The sequence below is a fragment of the Propithecus coquereli genome, unplaced genomic scaffold (genome assembly GCF_000956105.1).
Source record: "Propithecus coquereli isolate 6110/MARCELLA unplaced genomic scaffold, Pcoq_1.0 Scaffold196, whole genome shotgun sequence".
Lineage (NCBI taxonomy): Eukaryota > Metazoa > Chordata > Mammalia > Primates > Indriidae > Propithecus > Propithecus coquereli.
This window is the reverse complement of record NW_012144522.1, coordinates 1,429,389-1,454,019: the sequence shown is the minus strand read 5'-3', so window position 1 is coordinate 1,454,019 and position 24,631 is coordinate 1,429,389. Positions and strand designations below refer to the sequence as shown.

The window sequence follows — 24,631 nt, the reverse complement described above, 5'->3', positions numbered from 1 at the left end:
CAAAGCCATGCCTGGATACTCTGGAGTCATGGCTCATGAGAATGTAGGGGGTGACAGTTGGGAAACACCCAGTGATGAGTGCAGAGATGTTCCCCAGCCACAAACTAAGGTTACTGAAAACAGTTACACAAATGTGAAAGACGGAGGAAAGAATGCACAAAGATACAAAAGTGCTCACCAGGACAAGGACGCTTTGGGTAGCCCTGGACTCAGGGGATGATCTTGGGGAGCGATTGTTCCTGTGAATGTGTTGAACCCTCTGCTTGTGCCTGTGCAGGATGAAAACCATGGAGCCGCTGGACCAGAGCATGAGGCCCACACAAAGAGCATCACGGAAGAGTACCAGTGCTACATAAAATGACTCCATGACTTTGCCAGGAATTACAGCGTAACAGTAGCCATAATCAATTTTCTTTGTGATATTTTTGTTACTCCATTTGCCAGTCACATACATAGGAACTATACTATTTAGCGCCACACATAGAATCCAGCAGAGGATACTGGAGGTACCCACGTACTTGTGAGCTTTTCCTTTAAGTTCTGCCCACCTGGAGTTCCAGGAACTGACCGTGATCACCTGGAAGACACTCAAGAGGCAGGTGGTGCTAATGGACACATCCCTGAACACTCTGTGAAGATAGAAAACAAGTTTGCATCCAATATCGCCAAGGAAATCTTTCATTCCGAAAGCTGCCATCGTTTGGGGAACTTTAGACAGAATGACTAAGCAGTTGGCTCCAGTCAGATGCTTCACAATCAAATCTGTGGATCTCAACCTGCATTCCGTAAAGTGGAGGAAGACATAATGGTAAAGAACAGAGAAATTTCCCAGGATTCCAGCTATAGTCTGTGATAGAAAGATCATTCCTATTGCCAAATCCCTGGAGGCCATCCTCTCAGTTCCCAGTGTCTGATAATTGTCTTCAGAGACAGAGATTCCTGCATGGAAATTTGAGGCGTGAGCTGCAGTTATTCATATCAACCAAAATTCCATATTCTTCACTTATATAGTTGCCCACTTAGAAATGTTTCCCTAAAATTTTTCTTTTATTTATGGGTTTTGAAAAGTCGAGTATATCACCTCAAAAGAGCGCTCACGAAATATGAATCACCCTTGCAAATGCAGTACAGTACTTTTATTTCCTTTGGGAGGATAATTAACATTTAGGTAATGTTAATGATTTGTCTAAATTCCCAAGTATTTTACACCAAAGTAGAACTTAAACATGGTAGGGTTAGTTAAAAAAAAAAAAAAAAAAAAAAAAAAAAAGAAGTGAATTTAAACAAACACTCTGCTCTACAGAGAGCTATTGAACTGTGTTCTTGACATAATGTAGATGTATGTTTTGTTGTTTTCATCCTTGACATACTATTTTTAGATTGGCGGTATTTTGTTTTATAAATTTGTTTGTAACAAGGATTCGTCTCTCTGTGAAGATTTGTTGTCCAAGTCAATACCAATTATCATTAAGATTTAGGTATCTTAGCAAAATGTAGATGCAGAATTATCAGATAATTCTGCAGGGAATTGCTCCATGACAAACTGTATTTAAAGAATACACAATTGCCTCTACCTTGAGATGGCAACAGCCATTAGCTTTGGCTTTTATGCCAAAAATGAAATAGAACCTATCACAGGAATCCCTGAACACTATGCTGTGCTCTAATTATAGGACAGGAAACACCAATATGTGATAAAATAGTGTAAGGTATAAAACTAATGTTACTAATTTCAAATCATACACTAATCTATATGTTAATACCAGATGCAAGCGAAAGTAGTAGCAATAAGGCATGATATGTGAGATATATTAAATATAAGTCTCATGTACAACATAGAATATCTAAAATGTTAAAATTTTGTGTATTTTACAAATCAAAATTGTACAGTCCAGGATCGATATGAGAATATGGGTAAACTAGAGAATACAGCAGAAGAAACTTTTGTGTCTCGGGGCTGCTGTCTGAAAACCAGTATGTAATGTTATCACCTCCTCAAATGCTCCTTCTCTAAGTTGAAAATGGAGAACAATCCCTCAATACCAAGAGACCAGGGATGTTTTCAGGGGAAAACAGTTATTGCTTCTGTTAAGCATTCATGCATTAAGAATTAGAGAGGCCGGGTGTGGTGGCTCATGCCTGTAATCCTAGCACTCTGGGAGGCCAAGGCGGGTGGATCGCTTGAGCTCAGGAGTTTGATACCAGCCTGAGCAAGAGCAAGACCCCGTCTCTACTAAAAATAGAAAGAAATTAGCAAACAACTAAAAATAGAAAAAATTAGCCAGGCATGGAGGTGCCTGCCTGTAATCCCAGCTACCCAGGAGGCTGAGGCAGGAGGATCGCTTGAGCCCAGGAGTTTGAGGTTGCTGTGAGCTAGGCTGACGCCACGGCACTCTAGCCTGGGCAAGAGAGAGTGAGACCCTATCTCAAAAAAAAAAAAAAAAGAATTAGAGAGAACATTTCTGTTCTAGCAATTGCCACTTGGATACACGATGTCTGCACAGGTTAGGTGACTCCTGTGGATTTATCACTTCTCTTTACAAGCATGATGTTCTGATAGTGCCCTGTTAGTAATTCTGAAAATCCAGTCTATAATTCTGCTAGGACGGAGTGAACAGCACATTAATTTTGAAACTAACGTCCTTAAGCACATTACAAATCAGGTTTCACTGCCACTTGTGTCTAACACAAACAGTGTCCTTTTGGATCACACTACATTATATTCTGTGACATCAGGGATTAATGTGGGGTCTAGAGCCTCATCTCTCTCCTAGCATAGCTCAGGCCTCACAATTATTCCTTCTTTGGGCAGCTGTGGCCACAGACTAAGTTCCCACCCCGATGCTTCCCTTTTTCTCAATTGTCATTTGCGCAAGCTCTCATCTTGCATCCTTCCTGGCAGACTCTGCGTCTCAGACTGAAATAGAAAATGCTCACCTGGCTCCTCCGACTGCCAGGACTGCAGGCGCAGTGGCGGTCGCAGCGAGCAGGACTTGCGTGGGAGGAAGGGCGGATGCCAGACCCTGAAATACGGGTTGGTGACTGTGTGACCTCACCTTCCCTTGGGAGGGTAGTTATCTTTTCACCTGTAGCTGCGATGAGAGGACAGGCTTGGGGAAGTGAGGATATTTGTGAAAAACTTTTTTTTATCAGTTGTTAATTACTCAAAACCAATTATAAGTTTGCAGTGATCATCTCCAAAGAAACTGTTGTTGTGTTGGGGCTCTTTCATTTCCTTGCTCCCAGGGGGCAGAGAGGGTCTCGCATTGAAGGAATAGCTGATACTGAGGTCTGAAACTTGAGGGACGGGCTCAGGCACGTGTGTCTCACTGAATTTTCTGCTCCCTGAGAAGTTCTTCTACTGCTCAAAAGTGAGATTTTTCCTAATCTTCAGACCACTGAGCTGGTCCAGTATTTAAGTTTTGAGAAGAGAATCGAAACAAATCACCTGAGAAGATTCTCAAAGAGTAAAATAAACAAGAGAAGAAAATGATAATAATTTTTATTTAGAAATTATTGGTCTTTCGTACAACTAGATCCCAATTAATTTGGAAGTGTAGGTGATACGGAATTTTCCTAGATAAATGTATATATGAATAATGACATTTCCCCCATTACCAGTAGGGGCATGATGTCTTAACAGAACAATATTCACGGAATATAATAATTTGTTAGTATTTTTTACAAGTAAAAGTGCTGGGATCAAAAGGTTCAACACTCAGCTTTTACAATTTTTTAAAAACTATCAGATAAGTCAATATTACTTCCTTAATTCAAAGAATTCAGTGGTTATCTTGAAACTCAAGACTATGTTTTCCTGAATTTTCAGTAATTAGTCTCATTTGCTCTTATAATTAATTAATACAATACGAGATCAAATTAGTCCTTCGGTGTTTCCTTAAACAAATCCAATATTTGATCCTGGGCCAATACTATTCATTGTCCTCCAATTTACTAAACAGAGATAGAGCCGTAATGGTGGACAACCCCTACCATACACACATAGACAGCTCCCGGACAGATGCCTGCCGCACACTCAAATATAGTCGCATACGCTCACGCACATAACCACATGGGCACTCAAGACGCCTTGCATAACAAAGTCACTCTCACATCATACCCAGTAAGACACACTCACATAAACTCACACAGCCCCGCCTACATTTAGAAAGCCTTCATTCCCTCCTTCCCCAGGTGTAGCAGTTGCTTAGGATAGGATTAAGGGTGGGACAACACCGCCCTTATCCTTCTTCCCAGGTGGGGCAATTGCTCGAGACAGCACCAAAGCAGGGCACCCTTTTCTCAGGAAGAGCCGGAGATCCTAACTATCTAACATCTTCACACTGAATAAATCCTTTGTCTTCAATAAATAAATAAACACAATGTTTGTTTTTAATAAATATATTTACATGTATAAATAAATAAAAATTTTAAAATATAGAAAAGGGGCATAAATATCCCCTTTCAAACTTTTTCTCTTCAGATTTGTCAAACTGACCTGGCTGCACAGATGAGGGAAAGAACAGCAAGAGGGTGGAAATAACACGCCACAGACAGACACAGTTCATACCAGCTCAGGCCCGGAATTCACGATTTCTTTATGAGATTTTCTTCAACTTGTCTCTCAATTACCTGCCTCAAAAACATGTAAAACACCAAGTAAAACCACAGATATCTGGATCCAACTGAATGAGAATGTTTTTGTGGAACCTGAAATTTGCTTTTATCAAACCTTAAGGGGTGATCGCTGGTCTCACGATTCCAAATGCTCTAGGGATTCTCCAACTTGCTGAGCGGGGCTGGGGACAAGGAGCTAAGAAGACGCACTGGGACCCTGAAGCTTGTGGGTCTTCTGTCATGTTGTCATATTGCATCCCTCAGTGGGTGTGCTTGGTGTTTAATTTCTGTGTCAAATGAACCTCTTTCCTTTGACACAGGAAATTGGGTAGCCCAAGGTTGAAAAAAATGGCTCTTGTGTAACATGTGTTTAAAATCACCACATTAAAGGACACAAGTAGCTGAAGCTGATTTTCTTTACTGCCCTTGATCTTTTCATGGGTTTGGGGCCTCAACCAGGAGGCAGCCTGGAGACTTCCACCCCATTGTGTTTTAGGGACAAGGTCCTGGAGAGACAGCAAATCTCTCCGAGACAGAACCTCCTGGGGAAAAAGGGGACATGTGCTTTGTTCCTTTCAGTGAAACCCCACTCTCTAGAGAGCCAGATGCTTTCTCTTGACTCATGGCAGTGTTTCCTTCCAAGAGGAAAAAGGGAGAAGGTGAAGCATCATCCTTGTCCTCTCCCTCCAGTGTCTCTGAACCTTCACCACAAGTTTGAAATAACTGCAGGGGGTTTAACAATCACTGTATCCAGGCCTCAACAGGCCTTAATAAATTAATATCTCTGGGGGTAGGACCCAATCATGAATAGTTTTTAAAGTTCCCCAGGTGATACCAATGAGTAGCCAATCGAGAATCCATCTATTTTCGTGCTTATCACATTCTACCCAAAATATGAAACACGTGGGGCTCCTATTTAACCGCAGATACTGATTCAGTAGGGGTGGTTTGTGCCCAAGCATTTGTATTTCTTACAACCTACAGTCTGTGGATGACACTGTATGTGACCAGGTCCTCTTTACTCAAGTAAGTAAAAATTGATGATTGAAAATGAAGGAAATTGGCCTGAGGTGATAGGGAAAAAATCAACACACCTAGAAGCATGTTAGATAAAGTTCAGAGAATTTTATTAATATTGGAAAACATTAACCAAACATAATTTTACAGTGACCTTTAATAACAAAATGTACAAGGTTAAAAGAAATAATTGAAATTTCATTTATAATTGAGGTTAGCCAATTGTTCCCTTTGGTGTGATAATAACAGTAACATGGTTAGTACTTATCATATGTCATTGATTATTTAAGTGCTTTACATAATTCATTTAATCCCCTAAATAACTCCAGTGTTGATAACACTGGTATCCCCACCTAGATGAGCTCATTGAGACATTCTATCACAGTGGAAATCAGTGTTAAATTAGCTTTATAAAGTCAATTGAGTAATTCCCTTTTAAAGTCTTCTGGAACCATTCACAGGGTATGGTGATAAACCGTTTCTTAAATATTTAATGAACTCATCAATAACACCAAATTCCTCCAGGAAAAAAATATTCCCCATTTCCCCAAGGCTAAGGGAGTTTCCCGCTAAAATGCTCCTTCAGAATCAAAACCTCCAGACCCAGGAAAGCGCACTGTTTAAAAGACAGACCTTTCCACAGCCATAGCTCAGCCTAGAGCTACCCAAATTTTAGTCATTTGCTCATTCTCACAGATGAATTTCATACCTTTCTATTGACATTATAGCCTAATATCATTTCCTTATGTTGACTCAGTTTCTCGCATAATTGTATCTAATTTACAAAGGATTCCTGCGACGGTCTCCTAAGCTCCGTTTTGCATACGATTGAAATTCACACGATTTCCATAGGCGGTGTCTGCCACCATCCCCGGTGCGTCCGGGCCCCACCGTCTGCGCTCGCACCGCAGGCGACTGCTCCCGGCCTCTGCCCCTCCGCAGGCCCCCAGCCACGTGCAGGTCGGGTGGGCTTGAGGCCACGACTTCTCTGCCTTGGGGCGGGGCTCTCACTCTCCGTCACTGTCCTCGGAGGAGGAAGAAACCAGAAGGTCCTCATACAGGACGCTCCTCGGGACCCCGGGACCCCGACGCTCAGACACGGCTGAAACGCGAGGGCTCCGAGCGGCGCGGGCGGCCCTCCCCGGAGCGCGCGATCTGGGAGCGGTTCCGAGCGCGGAGCTCTGCAGCCCCTCGTCGCATCGCGGGGAGGCGGCTCGGCTGGGCTGGCCTGGACCGTGACTGGACGGGTGAGGCTGGGGGACGGGGTCCTGGGCGGGGCTCAGGAGAGCAGAGACGGGCAGGGGCTGGAGGAAGGCCCCGGGCTGCAGGGCTGCTTCCTTCGCGGGTGCCGTCTTCGCAGTCACCTTGGGTGCCTGGCTGGGTCCAAGTCCGCTTGTCCTGCGAGGAGGCTGGAGGGCCTGGACAGTCCCCGGGTCAGGACGACGAGTTCCCAGCTGGGGAGTGGGGAAGGAGCTGAGCCGGGCTTTCTTCTGGGGGTTTGGGTACGTCTGGTTGGGGACCGGGACAGGCCTCTTTCCCCACTCCCGGATTCTCCGTGTGGAGTCCTGGCCACGCTCTTGTCTGACCGGCTGTGGCCTGGGCTTTGAATCCGCATCAGGACGTTTGATTCGTGCCTGGGGCTTAAAGACGGGACCTGGGGCAAGAGCCTTCACGGAAGGCTGGAGAACAGTGTGGGAGAAAACCTCAGGCACGTGGGCTGCCTGCCTGGCACTGAGCCAGGGACACGTGGGGGAGCTTGGTCCCGTGGGGTCCTGGGAGCAGCGCTTTAAAGCAGGGTGGGGGGAGTCAGTGAATCCCCTCTCATGTCCTTTGGTTGGTCCAGAGGTGCTCAGTTCAGGTCTTTTGTTGTGACACGAAGGGAAGAATGATCTCGACTCAGGTGTCTTCACAGGTGGCCGACGTTTGGGAACAGAGTTCGGGGCAGGTCTTTTCTTGGTGGTTTGCACAGGCGGGGGCATGGTAGGTTGCTGTGGGAGAAGAAATTGCACGTTAGACACCTCAGGAGTCAGAATGCTCACACTGTACAAAGCACAGAGCTCACATATTCAACCATATTGAAACAGAGGCTGGGCGTGGCGGCTCACACCTGTAATCCCAACACTTTGGGAGGCTGAGGCAGGAGGATAGCTTGAGCCTAGGAGTTTGTGATCAGTCTGGGCAACACAATAAGAACCCTGTTTATAAAAACAACAACAAAAAAACCCCCAAAACCAACAAACAAAAAAGGAAACTGTTGGAACGTAATAAGCAGGTTAGGACAAAGGACAAATGGCAGGTTAATATAATAAAAAAGAGAAAAATAACAAATGCATCAGTATTTCTGCTAACTCAGGACCCAAAACAGGGACAGCTCAATATAAAGAGATAGTAAATGTAAAATTTAAATTTCTAAAAAAAAAAAAAAGACCTATAAATGGCCGTTGAACATTTGCAGAACTTCCCACAGCAGGAATGAGTAGGGGGGGAAATACAGGAGCAATACGATTTTTAGTCTATCAGATATGACAATTAAAATTTCTTTGTATCGTCTGTTGTTTAGATCAAGGGAATGCAGCATTTCCCTACAAATGTGGAAAGTGTAAATAGCACATGTCCTTTTGAAGGGCAATTTGGGAGTATGTATAAAAATTTAACAGACGCCTTGACTGCATATAGCATTGCAGAAGGTATCTGCTAAAAAACACTTCCTACATGCACAGAAAGGCCTCCACTAGCATGTGCTGGCCAACATGCAAATAATAGCACAAAAACAAATATTCAAGTAAAGAGGTTGGCAACTGGAATGTGGAAAGTACACAAATAAAACAGTTCTCCTGTAGGGCAGCCTGGGCCTTTTAATTCCTGTATATGAGGGATGCAGAAGTGAAGCAAATCAGGGGGCCCAGAAGAGAAACAGCAGGGAAGAGGGGTTGAGACCTACCCTCAGATAGGGACAAGGTTCTGCCAGTTCCTCCCAGTCCCGTTGCATCGCCTCTTGGGGCCTCCTGGGGAATGTCCCTGGTGCAGCTCGTCTTTGCTGTTCTTGCCTGCAGAACAGATCTCGTTAACTGTCTGGATGTGGCTGACCTTCCTGCCCACACTCGTGCCTGGGAACCAAGCACAATCCTGGAGCCCAGTCCTAGCCCTAGTTTTGAGCGAGGGAGGCATTCGGGCCCCTCAGAACTTTGCGAAGGCCCCCCCGTCCCTTTTCTCAGAGGCAGCCCCCGCTGCCAGGAAGCTCCCCCACGTGTCCCTGGCTCAAGCATCATACACTGTCATGTAGACGCTTTGCTGCTCTGCCTGCTATGTGAAACTTCCCAAGGAATTCCACGGCCTCCCCTTTCGGGATTCTCAGCACTAGAGGGAGCTGAGTGTGGCCCTGGGGGTCAGAAAGCTCCCATCTCCTTCTCTTTGGAGTTTTCCTGTCTGTGCCTAGAGATGGCTGTACAGAAAGGGTAGAGGGGGAGACACCGTCTTCTTAGATTCCAAAGCTCAAGGATCATTCTGACCCTGCTGAGTCCTCACCTGTGTCTTTGTTCTTGCTCTCCATTGTTGTCCTTAAAGGGCGCTGGAGCCTGGAGTTGCTGGGGCTTGGTTGGTTTCAGGTTCTCCTTCTCCTTATTTGAGCCCAAAGGCTGGAGAGGAAGGGCCCCATCCCAGCACTTCATGGGGCACCGCGTGCTCCTGGCCGTGTCCCCAAAGGCTCTGCAGTTCTTGCATTTCACCTGTGGGTGGAGGAGGAGGGTGGTCAGTGGGTCAGTTGCAGATTTCACAGGTTACTATAAGGACAGATCTTTGGAGTTAGATACCAGTTTGGGGGAGGGGACACAGACCCATGGTCTATTAGTTACAGGAAATTCAGGATATCATGGCTCTGTCTAGAGCCCTGAAGAGGAAGAACTTTTGTATCTAATGGTCATGATAATGAAACAGAGTTTGAAGACTGGACAAACACCAGCTGGACATGACACTGAATAGGGAATGAGGTCGCTCCTCAGAGGCTCTGAGTGGGCCAGTCAGCCAGGCGAGGAGACTCATACCAGCTCCGCCTTGGATAAGGAAGAACAACTGAGTTATAGACACACGTTTCCCTGTTTAAACCCACTCTCTGGGGTCCATGCACACCCGTAGGTTCTTGAAAGTTCCAGCCTCCACTTACCCCAGCTTCTTCCTCCTCTGCTAGGGGAGCCCTCTGCCCCACGGGCCTCCTCTGCTTCCCCGGGGTCTTGGCGTTAGAGGGTCTTTGAGGCTGATGATGTAGGTAATGACCTGCCACCTGCTTCACGTTGTTGGACTTCTTGTTAGTCTTGCTCATTAATTGATTGTTGGACTTCCTAGTCATAAGAAAAAGACCAAAAGAGTTGTGAAGACACAGGAAAAAAAAATCCCTCATACCCCTACTTCCACAGGAAGGATGGGAGGGACTCCCTGACCACTAAGTCCCACCCACCGTAATCTGATCTCCTCGTGAATTGATGTCCCATTGTGTGATCCTCTCCCAACATGACCTACTCCCAGAAGAGGACACTGCCTGAGGAAAGACCACTTGACTTATAGATGGAGGAATTAGATTTGCACCCTTGAGTAAAAGTATTCTGGGCTCTGATTTTTTGTCCAGTCACTCCCTCCAAGCATAAAGCCTCTAACAATATTTGTCAAAGCAAATAGACAGGCAGCCAACAGCTATTGATTTTTTTCCCTGCATATTTCTAGGAAATGCATTGTTTTTGCAGAGTGCGTTCTTAACTCAGAAAGCCTATCAGGTGCTCTGACAAAGCTTCGCAAAGCTCTGATGTTTCAGCTAATGAACACTTATGACATTTCCCATAAGACCCCATAACCACCTGCCTTTTCACAGAGGCATGCATAAAGCCACGCAAGGACCAGCAAGCTGAAGATGCCTGTGCGAGCTGACATATATCTGCAAATTCACACCAGGCAACTCAGAAATAACACCCTGTCATGGGGAGGGACACGTAGGACAGAAGCCTCCCCCGCAGTTCAGGCAGAAACCTAGAGCCCACACTCTGCCCCCTGGGAAATCCCTCCAGATCTGTCCTCATTTCTCCCTGGCATTTGTCTTACCTCTCCTCTTGGTCTCCACATCTTCCTGAAATTGCGTGCGTCGGGTCCACAGAAGGCTGACATTTTTTATCCGAGACACAGCGGGCTGTTGGATTCTCTCCTGGCATCAGAGGAAATCGTAGCAGAACCTCCACAGAAGCAAGAACTACATATTTCTCTGTCATCAAATCAATCTGATAAAGAGAATTGAGATACAATTGGAATTGAGATACAATTGCAATTCTGCAGGCAGGATGAAGTCTTGAGATACAGGAAGATACACTCCCAATTTCTCAAGTTTTTTAATGTACCGCTAAACCATCTGAAATTCCTTAATGACATAGCCCATGGAGAGTTTACTAATGACCTCCAATTGGCACCAAGGGCTGAAAGCCAGGAGTGTTAAGGAAATGCTGGTGTTCCCAGGTGGAAAGTGAGGGGCCACAGCACGGGCAAATACCCATGTCCATCCTCGGGGATCCCATGTCCTTTGCAGTTGGTCAGTGCTGTATATTAAGGTTTTTAAACACTGAATATCACCTCTGGTCATGGGAGGAGAACCTGCCTCAGCACTGGCCCTAGACTGTCCCATCCACGCCACACCCCACCCAGCTTCTCCCGTACTTACGTCTCTTTGGGGGATCCCACACTGCTTTAAGAGCTGCTTCCCCTGTTCCATGGAGAGAGTGTTGGGGTCCATTGGTATTGGTCCTGTGTGAGGGGTTCTGTTTCCCTGTGGAGGGTAGAAAATGAGACCACTGAATTCTCTGTCTCCCTGTACTCTCCCGCTTACGGGATGCAGTCAGCCCTCACTCTCCTCTGTGCCCACCATCGGAACTAGGACCCTGTCGTTCAAACTGCACACACATATCCTTCTCCTCCAAGTAACACAGTACCAATGTGAATGAAAAATATGGTGATAAATTAAAAAAACAAAACAAAAAGAACTTTGTTCACTAGACTTAGCTTGTTTGCTACATATGGAATGCAAAATTAGATATAACTACATTATTTGGCTTCTTTATGATATTAAGTACGTTTTAAACTACGAAACACATTCCTTGAAATTCCTTGATATCAAAAATGAGAGTCAGATGGAAATCATTAAGTGCTAAGAAAATAAAAGATAAAGCACTTTTATGTCCAAACTTATGAGCAGAGAAAAACCTGGGTTCAAGGGAAATGTCCTGGTCTACACGAACACATTATTGAAGAAAGATAAAATTTATAGGAGGTGCTCATCTTAAGAAATTAGAGACAGAAAGACAAAAGATTAGCAAATAAAGAGACAGATGAATCAAAAACTAAGTGGAAACTAATGGAAAAACAAGCAGAACACATTAGAAAAATGTGGTATTTCCTTGAAAACAGCAATAGAATACCTTTCCACAGACTGTCATAAACAGACGATGAAATTTATCATATAGATCATTGCCATGGAAACAGAAAAGAAAGGATCGGGGAATGCCACATCTAATTATTTGGCAAATGTATTTGTAAACCTAGAATGAGATATGCTTTCCTCTCAAAATTCAACTACCACAATTGAGAAGTGAGGAAGCATTTTTCAAGTACAAACTCAGGTAGAATAATTCTTGCCTCCACCATTGGACTGGGAGCTCACAGCTGAGATCTTGCTGGGTTTTATCTATCGGTTGAGGCTCATGGCCCTAAAATTTAACCAGCTCCTAATAAGCAGCGACGAGTACGTTGTAACAAAAAATAAGTGAAAAAATCACTTTCAATCTTTAAAACCTCCCCACAAAAGGCACCAGGTCTCCATAACTGCTATCCATCACCCTACTCAGATCAGGGTGCTGGGTGACCATTCCTCAGAAATTTTGACCTTTATCTAATAATTAACATTTCTGAAGTGTTTTTTAACCAGGCTGTGTCCTAATGAATACTTTTAAACAATTAACTAATCCTTAACTTAACACCTAAAAACATCCACTGGAGAGTTCTTTCTCTGTCACATTTCTTGTGTCGGGATAAACCAAGGCCCAAAATAGTAATGGAAACTAACGTGTTGTCGACTTTCCCGTCAGTAACTGCTCAGATGCGTGGACACAGGGCAAACTCTACTCCAGACCGTGAGGCTCCCAGGATGAATGAAGAGATGGACTGAGGAGAGGGTCCTTCTGCAGCTGGGCTTTATACTCTCCCCCGGACACTCCCCCTCCCACCCTAAACCAATGAACGTGATGCAATCACGGGTAATCTAATTATCTCTTCCTCTCCCGATTTGGTGTAATATTTTATTTAGCAATACTGTTCCTAGCACTTTCATTTTTATCACACTTGTGTACATCTGAAGCAATAATTTGGTATTTTTCATCCCTAGGATCTTTTGAAGTTTAACATATAACTATATACTTTTAACAATATATATACTATTTTCTGCATGTTTAAAATATTTATATTAATACATACGTCCACATACTGGCTGGTTCATTCTGCATCTTGCAGGGTGTGGGGTAGCTCAGTCTCCTGGGACAGGAAGCTCAGTGGCAACCAAGACTTTGGAGATGTCTCCAGGGAGCCAATGACAGTCAAGGTTTAAGAACAGCCTGGCTTACTATGTGTGCAGGCGTGGACTAGGTTGTCTGGTGTCCCTGTAAGGAGATGGGTCACCCAAATTCTCTGTTTATCCACTGAATCGGAGCCCAGCTCAGATGGGGAGAACTCCAAGAAGTCATCCATCACTTCCAGGCATGGCATCTGTGTTAGAACTGGTGGGATTTGCTTTTTAGCCCTGAGGGGAAGAGGAAGGCCAGCAGGCTTCCAGGGTGTGGACAGGAGCTCAGTGATTAAGAGGGATTTAGAGATCTCAGGATCCAGGGAGCAGCTGGGTATTGAGGACAGAGTGGCGCCTCGTCTCTCTGCAGAGACCAGGGGCTGAATAAGGAGATACGGGCATTTACAAGAATTCTCATGGAGGGATATCCAGATGTGGGGCCCCTCAGTCCTATTCAGGTGGGTCCTCACTTACAGGCTTTCTGAATCTGTCCTGTGACAAAGGACAGGAGGAGGTTGCCTTTTCCACATGTTGAGTTCCTTCTGCCTGTGGGTATGGTGATGGCATGGGGAAGAGTATACTGACGTCAAAAAGGCATAGTCTCGAAATACAGCTGTTATTTCTCAAGATAATCTCATCTGAGGAAGAAGCTCTGAGAATAAGGAGAAGAGAAGGATTAGGAGATGGGAATGGCTGGTTCCAGGTAAAAGTTCCATCCTAGGTCAATTGGTGTGTTCTCTCTTCCTCTAAAAACACCATGTTTTTGTTTTGGTTTGGTTTTGCCATCAATAAGAAATTTTCTCAGGTTTATTTACAATTGCTGTAAAATTGAATGGCTGAATCATGTTCTCTGAAACATTTTCACTTGAATTAATGCTTAATATGCACCCCGCACAGAATTATACTAGTATAAAAGTCACACACAAAGTTTCAGTGAGAAGAAATTAGTTTTCCAGATCTGTTGCACAATATGGTGACTGCAGTTAATAACAAAGTGTATTTCAGAATTGCTAAGAGAGTGAATTTCAAATGTTCTCACCACAAAAAATGATAAGTGGGTGAGTGGATGGATATTGAATGAGCCTGACTCAATCAATCCACATGTCAAAGCATTACAATGTACTCCATAAATATATACAATTATTATTTGTTAATTAAAAATTTTTAAAAATTAAAAATATTACACACAAAAAAAATGGAAAACTGCCAATGGCTGATTTCCGCACCATATTCTTCCACTCACGATCAAATACTTTTGACCCGATGGGGAAAAATATCTAAGGTTCAGAACTATCCATATGGGAGGAAGAAAAGTTTTTGTTTTTACAATGAAAAGTTTCCCATTCTAGTAGATTCTTAAGCACATTCTCCACATCTGCAGCATGCTGGCAAGATGCCTTTTGGCATAACTGTGGCATGGTTGGCACAAGGGTTGCTATCTTTAAAAGCCCTGACTTCGGCATTATTCAGTTCATCCATGTAACATAAACACTTGTACCCTCTTTAGCTTTTAAAATTTAAAAAGTAAATTAAAAAGAAAAAAGCGCCAACCGGATAGACCTCGCTTACCTCCTGCGAAGCACCAATAGCTGTGCCCTGGACGCGCACATTTGTTTGGAAGCCCTAAGCAATTTCACGCACCAAATGCTGGAAGGGAAGTTTGCAAATCAGACATTGTGGATTTCTAGTAACATTTAATTTCAGGGAGTGCCGCGGCACCAAGAGTGCGCGGCACCAGGTCGGTAAGGAGGAGGTTTCTTCACCCCTCCAGGAGAGGGCGCACTCCAGCGAGGGATTTTGTAGCCAGTTGCTTCCTGGCTACTTTCTCACCGGGAGATTTGCCGGCGTGTGCGCGGAGGGGCAGAGTCCTTGCTTCAGCCGAAGGTCTGCAGTTTACCAGACGTCGCCAGGCTACTGCTGCGAATGCAACACGACCACATTTCTAGAACTTAAATATCCTTACTTCTCTGCCTCTGGTGTTAGTGCCTAATGCGTTGTTTTAAACTAGTGTACTTTGCTTCAAGGTGGCTCACGTGAAAACAAAAATAGATTATCCTCGTGATTTGACACATTCATATAAAAGCACTTAGAATGACATCCGGTGTATAGTAAATATTAAAAAGTTTTGTCCTTCTTACTGCTGTGTTAAACCCTCTTATTTCTCGAAAGTTCCTTGATTACAAAGTCATACATTGACAATTTCCTCAGTCTTTTAGCGCCTAGTCACTCGAAGTGTGGTCCACAGATAAGCAACACTGGCGTCACTGGAGATCTCGAAATGGAGAATCTCAGGTCCCGCCCCAAACCCATAAATAAGTATCTACGTTTTAACAAGATCTCCAAGTAATTTTTACATACATGAAAATTTCAGAAGTGCACCTCTAACCCTAATCCCTCTTAAGAAACATGCAATGCTTACTGCCCATGATAAAAGTAAATAGCACTTAGATATATAGGAAGGCAGATAATGGAGACACAGATATCTATATCGCTTCCATGTCTGTGTGGTTTTTGTTCTCCAAAAATGTCATACTGACATCAGTCCTCTTCCCTTTAGTGTCTAGAACTAAATTAAAGAATGTTATTTCCTTAAAACATAGTCTGACTGAACCCATCAGATCACTCATGTCAACAAGAATCAGTTCTTACAACTCTTTCCATTCATCTTTGGACAATTTTATTTTATTTATGTATTTTTTATTTCAGGGTATTATGAGGGTACAAACGTTTCGGTTACATTTTATGTCTTTGCCTCACCCAGGCGAGGGTTAGAGGCTCGCCCTTCCCCTCTGCAATGCTCCCCGTGTCCTTTAGTTGTGAGTTTACCCCCCATCCCCGTAATGCCTGCAGAATATTACTGCCATGTGAGCACCCTAGTGTTAATCGGTTAGTGCCAATTTGATGGCGAGTACAAGTGGAGCCCATTCTTCTGATCTTGTGATACCTCACTTCGCATGATGGGCTCGAGTTCAATTCAGGAAAATAGCAGAGGTGCTGGATCACTGTCATTTCTTATAACTGAATAATACAGCTTTGGACAACTTTAAATCCCTCCCCTGGAATCACTGGTGAAATGTGTTTTTACTTCAGGAAATTGTGTCCTTCAGAATTTTATGTCTCGAGAGGAGCGGGAAGGCCTGGGCTCTGTTGAACCCTAAATCGAGGTGAAGCAGGCAGGAGTAGCGGTGGGAGAGAGGCTTGGGGGTGGACACCGGCTCGGCCTGAGCCTCTGTGTCAACTGTGCTGGGGCTGAAGCTGCCGAGGGCTGTGACCCTCCAGGTTGCCTTCGGTGCTCCAGAAAGGTTGGGTTCTGTAACCATCAGCGATGGACTCCAAGGCATTTCCAGAACCCACATGGCCTCATTTATTTTGCGCGTGATTCTTCCTACTTATACTTCCCTTCCCAGTGCTGAAAACCCACCCTCTTTCTGAGGACACTCCCAGATGCTCCTCGACGTCAAAGCTGCCGAGAAAAGACTCTTTCAGCCTCCACATGCCGGGGTCCAGCTCTCTTCGGAGGAAGGCCTCTGATGGGTTGAGAACAAGAAGCTCCTGGCGGGGAACGCAGTCTGAGACGGTGGGGGGGACGTGTTCTTCTATTCTGCTCCCCAAGGTTCCCCTTTACATTGTCTTCCCTGTGGATTCTCCCTCTCTTGACAACCCCAGGCTCTGCGGCACCCCAGGAATTGCACGAGCCTTGGAGGGAAAAGGCAAATAGGAAAGAGGGGGCGATCGATCAGGATTTGGAGGGGAAAGCGGGCTCGGGGCAACAGCAGCTTAGGCGAGCTCTGCAAACAAGCAAGGCGGGAGCCCGACTAGACGTGGTGGAAGGGGGAGCAAAGAGATCACGAGGGAGGCCGAGGAGAATGGCTTTGCGGACGGGACCTCTGTGAGATCAGACGCCGAGAGCCCTGGGATGAGGATAGAAGGTACATACTCCACAACTGTGGTAACAAGGAATGTTCCAGGTGCTCCCACACGCATGTCTCTGTGATCCTTTCTAGACTCCTGCGAGGACTGCAGCGCCAGGCCCGTCTCCCGGGAGACGTCTGAGACGCAGGGAGGTTCAGCACCGTGTCCCGAGTCAGGACTCAGCCGTCGCTGCTCCCTCCGCATCTCACTGCGCCCCTGGTGGGCAAGGCCACGGCTGACGTGCCGCATCCTCCGTCCCCAGGGATGCGAAGTCGCACCCGGGAGAAGTTCCCCAGGCTCTGATTCTCCTCCTGTGAGCCTCTCTCTGAGTGACGTCCCGTTTGTGGGAGATCCCGGATTCCCGCAGCCGACGTCCTCAGAGACGGTGGACCTGGGACCTCGTAGGAAGGAGAACTCAGGGGAAAACTTTGCAGGGCATGAGGCTGAACAGGCCGACCCGCCTTTCTGTCCTCTTGCCTCTGCATTGCTGCTGCAGGACAAGGAGGCACCGAGGGACGGGACCCCTGTCCTCACTCTCCCCTCTCCAGGGAGACGCTCTGTGTTCCTGAGCGCTGTGACCCTCTGTGCTGACATGATGGATGCCTTGTTCATTCCCTGCTGTTTGTTTTTCAAGTCGATAAATAATATTTTTTTCTTTCTTGAGAAATTCAAACGAAGAAGGATTTGCTGTATGTAACCTCCGTGGAATGTTCTAGAGGATCCTTTGCTGGGGAAGGACGCAGACCCTCAGACCCACAGGAACAAGGTCAGAGGATCCTCTCCCTGCTGCCGGAGGCCCCTCATTGCTCCTCACGTCGGTTGTATCCCAGGGGCTTGGCCCAGAGCCCCTGACGTGGGAGGCGACCAACGTACAAGGGTGGTGTGACTCCAACCTCCTCCTGCATTTTCTTTATAATCTCCCCCAGGGTCAAGGGCACGCTGTGCTGGGGATTCACCTTCGAGCCCTCTGCCCCACGCAGACAGAGGCGGGTGCCAGGCAGAAGCCACACTCCTCAGCCGACCCGACTCTGCCAAACTGCTTGTCCAGAAGGACGATGCTGTCGTCTCTCCTGAGATTCCCCTTCTCAGTTTTCCCTCCACACCAGTATAACGGTAAAGTGGGAGACAGAAGAGGCCTGGATCGGTCTACACCGGCAGTCATATATGACTTGTATCATTTTCAGGTAAGTCCCATCTGTGACTATTTTGTTAAGCGTTCTTATCATAAAAGAGAGCTGAATTTTGTCGAATGCTTCTGCGTGTATTGAGAGGATCATATGATCTGTGTTTTTGCTTCTATTTATGTGGGGGATTACATTTATAGATTTGCGTATGTCGAACCATCCCTGCGTCTCTGGGATGAAGCCCACTTGGTCGTGATGGATTATTTTTTCTTAAACACCTGAATTCAGTTTGCTGGGATTTTGTTGAGAATTTTTGTATCTATATTCATAAGGGATATTGGTCTGTAATTTTCTTTTTTTGTTGCGTCCTTTCCTGATTTTGGTATCAGGGTTATGTTGGCTTCATAAAACATGTTGGGGAGGATTCCTTCCTTCTCGATGTTGTGGAATAATTTCTGCAGGATAGGCACCAGTTCTTCTTTGTAGGTCTGGTAAAATCTGGGTGTGAAACCATCTGGTCCAGGACTTTTCTTTTTAGGAATGTTTTTTATTGGCGCTTCAATTTCAGTACTTGATATTGGTCTGTTCAGGAATTCTATTTCTTCCTGATTGAGCCTAGGGAGGCTGTTTGTTCCTCAGAATTTGTCCATTTCCTCCACATTTTCAAGTTTATATGCATAGAGGTTTTTATAGTATTCATAGATAATATTTTGTATTTCTGTGACATCGGTTGTAATTTCTCCTCTTTTATTCCTGATGGAGCTTATTAGAGTCCTTTCTTTTCTGCTTCTTGTTAATCTAGGAAGAGGAGTGTCAATTTTATCTTTTCAAAGAACCAACTTTTTGTTTTATTAATGTTCTTTATATTTCTTAATTTATTACCAGAGCAACCAGTGCTCCATATTGAAAATTCAGCAAAAAATTAAGCGTAAAGGGCTTCAATTCAGTAAGCAGCATTAGTTTCTCTGGATGGATAAAGGTATTGTCTCTTCATTCCTAATATATCTGATCCATGTAATCTAGACTTCCAAATAAATTGGTATTGAGTGTTTTGCGTTGTTTTTTCCTTTTACTTGTATCTCTTTGAAAATCCTTCTCAGGTACTTTGTCTGGTTCCATTTGTCTGTACATAATTTAATGATTTTGTGGCTCGGTGGGACAAAGACGAGGAAAGAATTTGCTTTGGGTAGAACTTCCCGACAAAGGAGAGCATTCAAAGAGGCAAAGACACCTCGCTGCCAGTGCCTCACCTGCAGGACCCCAGCGTTTCCTGCTCCCTCCCTGCCTGTCTCCAGGGAAATGGGGAAAAAGAGAGCCTCTCCCAAATGCTCCGAATAGTCTCTTAAGAGATACTAGCTAGAAACTTGTAATTGTTTTTAGTAATTAGCAACTGCGAAAAAAGTTTTTCTGCAATGTTCTCAGTTCCCCAAGACGGCGCTGTCATTGCCACGGTGGGTGAAAAGATAATTGCAGTTCTGAGGGAGGTGAGGTCACAGACTCACAAACCCATATCTCAAGGTCTGGCTGCCTTAATCTTCACACTTAGCCCACCATACTGGCAGCGGGATGGAGTTGGGGATATATTTTCTATTTCAGTCTGAGAGGCAGGGTCTGCAGGGAAGGACAACTTTCCAGAGCCTGGGTAAGTGATCGCATCACAAGAAGGGATCGTTCTGGGTTTAAAACTGGTCTAGTGCCAAAACCACAAAGGAAAGGGGAATAATTCTGGGGCACAAGCTGAGTTAGTAAAGAGAGATGGGGCCCTAGACCCTACAGCAATCCCTGATTGCTCCTGACGTAATTTAGCATAATCGTCAATGAAATTAATTGTTGCTGTTTAACCCAGGAATGGTGAAACCTGTTTAAGTTCTTAAGGACTGTGGTTCTGAAATCCATCTGCTGTAATAGTGAAGCCTGATTACACTTTAAGGACTGTGGTTCTGAAATCAATCTGTTCACCCTATTTTATAGGAATCCTAGACTAAATTTTCGAGATTACTAGAGACGTGCCACTATACTTGTGATGAAGACTATGCTAAATCTACAGGATAGTGTAATCCTTTTCAGAAACAGCATCTCTGGATGGCAATTGCTGGACTAGAAATGATTTCTCTTACTCTGAGAGTGTGAAGAACTTAATGGAGACAGTAATTCTTCTCTACTGAAAACGTCATGGTCTGTCGATTATGGTAAGACAGTTTTCCCTCTTGAAGCTGGGGAGGCAGCTCTTAAGCAAAAGGTAACTTTATAATGATAGGTTAAAGACAGCAGCTCTCACCCTCAAATATATCTTATGATATTTTCTCTGCTTTAAAAAGATTCTAATATCAATCTCCAACTGTATAATTTCAATTAAGAAGTTATATAAAATGCAAATATTAGCCATTCCAATTTGCAAATTTGATGTATTTTAATTTAGTGAAACACAACTCTTGCCCCATGGATAATGAATTATTTAACTCAGACATTAATAGATATAAGTACATGATCTAAGTGTTAATAGTTCAGCTTTTACCTTACACTGTTTTATCCCATATTAACATTTTATATCCTGTCATTTAGGGCAAGAAGTGAGAATGTGATGGGTGCTTTTATTCCTTTGTTTCTCATTCAAAAGCCAATGCTCACAATGTTGTTTTCTTTCTGTTCCATCCTGACATTAAGTCAGTCTTGCATTCATTAAGTCCAACTTGTCATGAAACATGTTCGTGTAGTATTAAACTGCAATAAGTGCATCTATATTTTATTAAGATCTCTAAAGCTTTATGTATTTGGAAATTAGCCTATAGAATAGATCTTTACACAATGTGAAATTATTATGACAAAAATTGTGCAATAACATACTACCAAACTAAAATAAAATGGCAAGGAAAAAAAATGGGGAGAGGGTGATGTTATTCTAAGAACACAGCTATCTTTCTTCATTAGTACAGCACAGTGGTTAAATGCACTGTCCTTGCAAAACCCTCAGACAGGTTCAAGACTCCACTTTGCCCCTAATTAGAGTGTGAATTTAGGCAAATAACTTCACCTCTCTGTGCCTATGTCCTCCTCTTCTTTACAATGCCTGCCTCACAGATTTGCGAAAAAAGAAATTACCACACGTATGACCATCATAGCGGTGATTCACCTGTTGTAAATGGTCGTTAAAGGTTATACATACAACTCTTGAAAGCCTCTTAATTAAAGAACAACTTTAAGTATTTCTTAGAGAAAACCAATGGTACATGGAGAATATCGGATTGCAGTTGACACTATAAATGCAGCTCATGACTCATTTTTCCATGCAGAATCTTCTGGCTCTGAAGACAAGTATCAGTGACTGGGAACTGGCAGAATGGCCTCCAGGGATTTGGCTATAGGAGTGGTGTGCTTATCACAGACTGTGGTTGGGCTCCTGGGGAACTTCTCTCTTCTTTGCCATTACCTCTTCCTTTACTTCACTGGGTGTAGGTTGAGGTCCACGGACTTGATTGTTGAGCACCTGATCGTAGCCAACTTCTTATCCCTCCTCTCTAAAGGAGTCCCCCAGACAATGGCAGCTTTGGGGTTGATACATTTCCTCAATGATATTGGATGCAAACTTGTCTTCTATGTCCACAGAGTGGGCAGGGGTGTGTCCATCAACACCACCTGCCTCTTGAGTGTCTTCCAGGTGATCACGATCAGCCCCAGGAACTCCAGGTGGGCGGAGCTTAAAGAGAAGGCTCCCAAGTACATTGGCTTTTCTATTTTCCTGTGCTGGATTCTGCACATGATGCTAAATATTGTCGTTCTTTTGTATGTAACTGGCAAATGGAGCAACACCAACATCACAATGAAAAAGGATTTGGGATACTGTTCTGGGGAAGGTAATAACGAAATCTCAGTATCACTATGTGTACCAATGTTGTCAATCCCTGACGTGTTCTGTGTGGGGCTCATGCTCTGGGCCAGCGGCTCCATGGTTTTCATCCTGTTCAGGCACAAACAGCAGGTCCAACACATCCGTAAGAACCATCTCTCCCCCAGGTCCTCCCCTGAGTCCAGAGCTACCCACAGTATCCTTGTCCTGGTGAGCACGTTTGTGTCTTCTTACATCCTCTCCTGCCTTTTTCAAGTTTGTATTGTTCTTTCGGATAATCCCGGTATTTTACTGGTAAACACTTCAGCCTTAATCAGTGTGTGTTTCCCAACTGTATGTCCCTTTATTCTCATGAGCCGTGTGTCCAGAGAACACAGGCTTTGCTTTGCCTGGATAAAGATTACAAAATCCCCCAAATCCATCATAAACGTGTAATTTGTTGTTTATTTTTAAAATTTCAGAATATTACGGGAGTATACACATTTTGTTTATATAATTTGCTTTTGTAGCGTTTGAGTCAGAGTTATAGGTGTGCCCGTCACCCAGATAGTGTGCATTGTACCCATTAGGTGTGAATTTACCCATCCTCTCCTGCCCCTCCCACCTGCTTGATTTCCACTGAGTTTTACTTCCCTATGTGCACATAAGTGTTGATGGATTAGTTCCAATTTAGCATCGAGTACACGTAGTGTTTGTTTTTCCATTCTTGTGATACTTCACTTAAAAGGTGGTTCCATTGTTTCTTCACTCATCCCTGCAGAACTCTAAGTATAAATTTGAAATGATCAGAATTATGAGAGAATGGCGAACAAGACAGAGTGAACTTCCATCCCAACAATAACCAATAAATAGTAAGAACAATTGCAAATGAAACATGAAATTATTATGTAAATACTTCTATCATTGAAATGTTATTAATGCCTGAAGTAGAGTTAGTTCCAAGTTCATGCTATAAAAAAATTAGATCCTGAAACAATCTGAAGATTATGGAGAAGCCTTTGAGTTGGCTACTTGGAATCTGACAGAAAAAATTTATACAGAAAGTAACTAAGCATGAAATTATTGAAAATGTTACATGGAAAAGTAAGAAAATGTGAGATGCCTGTTCAAGAAAGTGAAGAAAAAAATCTTCTCATGTAATCATGAGGTAGTACGGAGTGAAGGTGGCATTCTATGCTAAGTTTTTTGGCAGTCTTTATCAGAAGAGATGTTGAATTTTATTGAATGGTTTTTCAGCATCTATTGAAGTGATTATATATATTTTTTGTCCTTGACCTTGTTAATGTGATGTGTCAAATATATTAGATGCGTATGTTGAACCATCCTTTAGATAAATCCCACTTTATCATGGTGAATGATCTTTTCAATGTCTTGTTGAATTCAGTTTGCCAGTATTTTCTTGAGGATTTTTGTCTGTATGTTCATTAGAGATATTGGCCTGTGGTTTTGTTTTGTTGTTGTGGCCTTGTCTGGTTTTGGTAACAGGGTATGTTGGCCTCTTAGAATGAATTTGGAAGTATTTCCTCCTCTTCTATTTTTTTGCAAAGTTTGAGTAAAATTCATTTTAGTTTTTCTTTAAGTATTTGGTAAGATTTAGCAGTGAAGCTATCAAGTCCTGGGTTGTTTTTTTTTTTTGAAGGGAGCCTTTTTATTAGAGCTTTGATCTCTTTACTCATTGTTGGTTGATTGAAGTTTTCTATTTCTTAATGGTTCAATATTGGCAGATTATAAGTGTTTAGGAATTTATCTGTTTTTTTCAGGTTTTCCAATTTGTTGGTGCATATTTATTCATAATACTCACTAAAAATTCTTTGTACTTCCGCGGTCTCAGGTGTTATGGCTCCTTTCTCATTTCTGATTTAATTTATTTGGGTCTTTTCTATTTTAATCTTAGTCTAGCTAAAGGTTTGCTGATCTTGTTTACCTTTTCAAAGCACCAACTTTTCATTTCGTTGATCTGCTGTATTTTGTCATCTCAATTTTATTTATTTCTGCTCTGCTCTTTATTATTTATTTCCTTCCACTAATTTTGGGTTTCATTTGTTCTTGTTTTTCTGGTTCCTGACGTGCAGTCTTCGTTTGTTTATGTAAAGTGTTTCTACATCTTTGATATAGGCATTTGTTGCTACAAACTTCCTTCTTGGTACTGCTTTTGCTGTATTCTGTGAATTTTCACATATTGTATTCTCATTTTTATTTATTTCAAGAATTTTTAAAAATTTCCTTCTTAATGTCTTTATTGACCCATTGGTAATTCAGAAGGTGGGAGGAGGGAGAACAAAGGTGAAAAAAGAATATAAATATATTTATACCACTGAACTATACACTTCAAAATGGCAAAACTGGTAAATTGTATGTGTGGGTTGAGACATTTCCTCAATGATATTGGATGCAAACTTGTCTTCTATGTCCACAGAGTGGGCAGGGGTGTGTCCATCAGCACCACCTGCCTCTTGAGTGTCTTCCAGGTGATCACGATCAGCCCCAGGAACTCCAGGTGGGCGGAGCTTAAAGAGAAGGCTCCCAAGTACATTG

The 24,631-nt window shown here is 43.6% G+C and overlaps 2 protein-coding genes across 2 annotated transcripts; one reads left to right on the top strand and one right to left on the bottom strand.

Annotated features, from left to right (window-relative positions):
• Positions 1 to 6,641: 6,641 nt before the first annotated feature.
• Positions 6,642 to 11,398, bottom strand: FAM90A1 (family with sequence similarity 90, member A1). Its single transcript, XM_012643327.1, has 6 exons — positions 11,327 to 11,398; positions 10,720 to 10,892; positions 9,794 to 9,968; positions 9,160 to 9,359; positions 8,576 to 8,681; positions 6,642 to 7,622 (listed from the first exon to the last, which is right to left on the bottom strand). Exons 1-6 carry the CDS (start codon positions 11,396 to 11,398, stop codon positions 6,642 to 6,644), a joined length of 1,707 nt encoding a protein of 568 aa, XP_012498781.1.
• A 10,191-nt stretch (positions 11,399 to 21,589) lies between these two features.
• On the top strand, positions 21,590 to 22,531 carry LOC105809505 (vomeronasal type-1 receptor 4). Its single transcript, XM_012643326.1, has one exon. It carries the CDS (start codon positions 21,590 to 21,592, stop codon positions 22,529 to 22,531), a length of 942 nt encoding a protein of 313 aa, XP_012498780.1.
• The last annotated feature ends 2,100 nt before the right edge of the window (positions 22,532 to 24,631 follow it).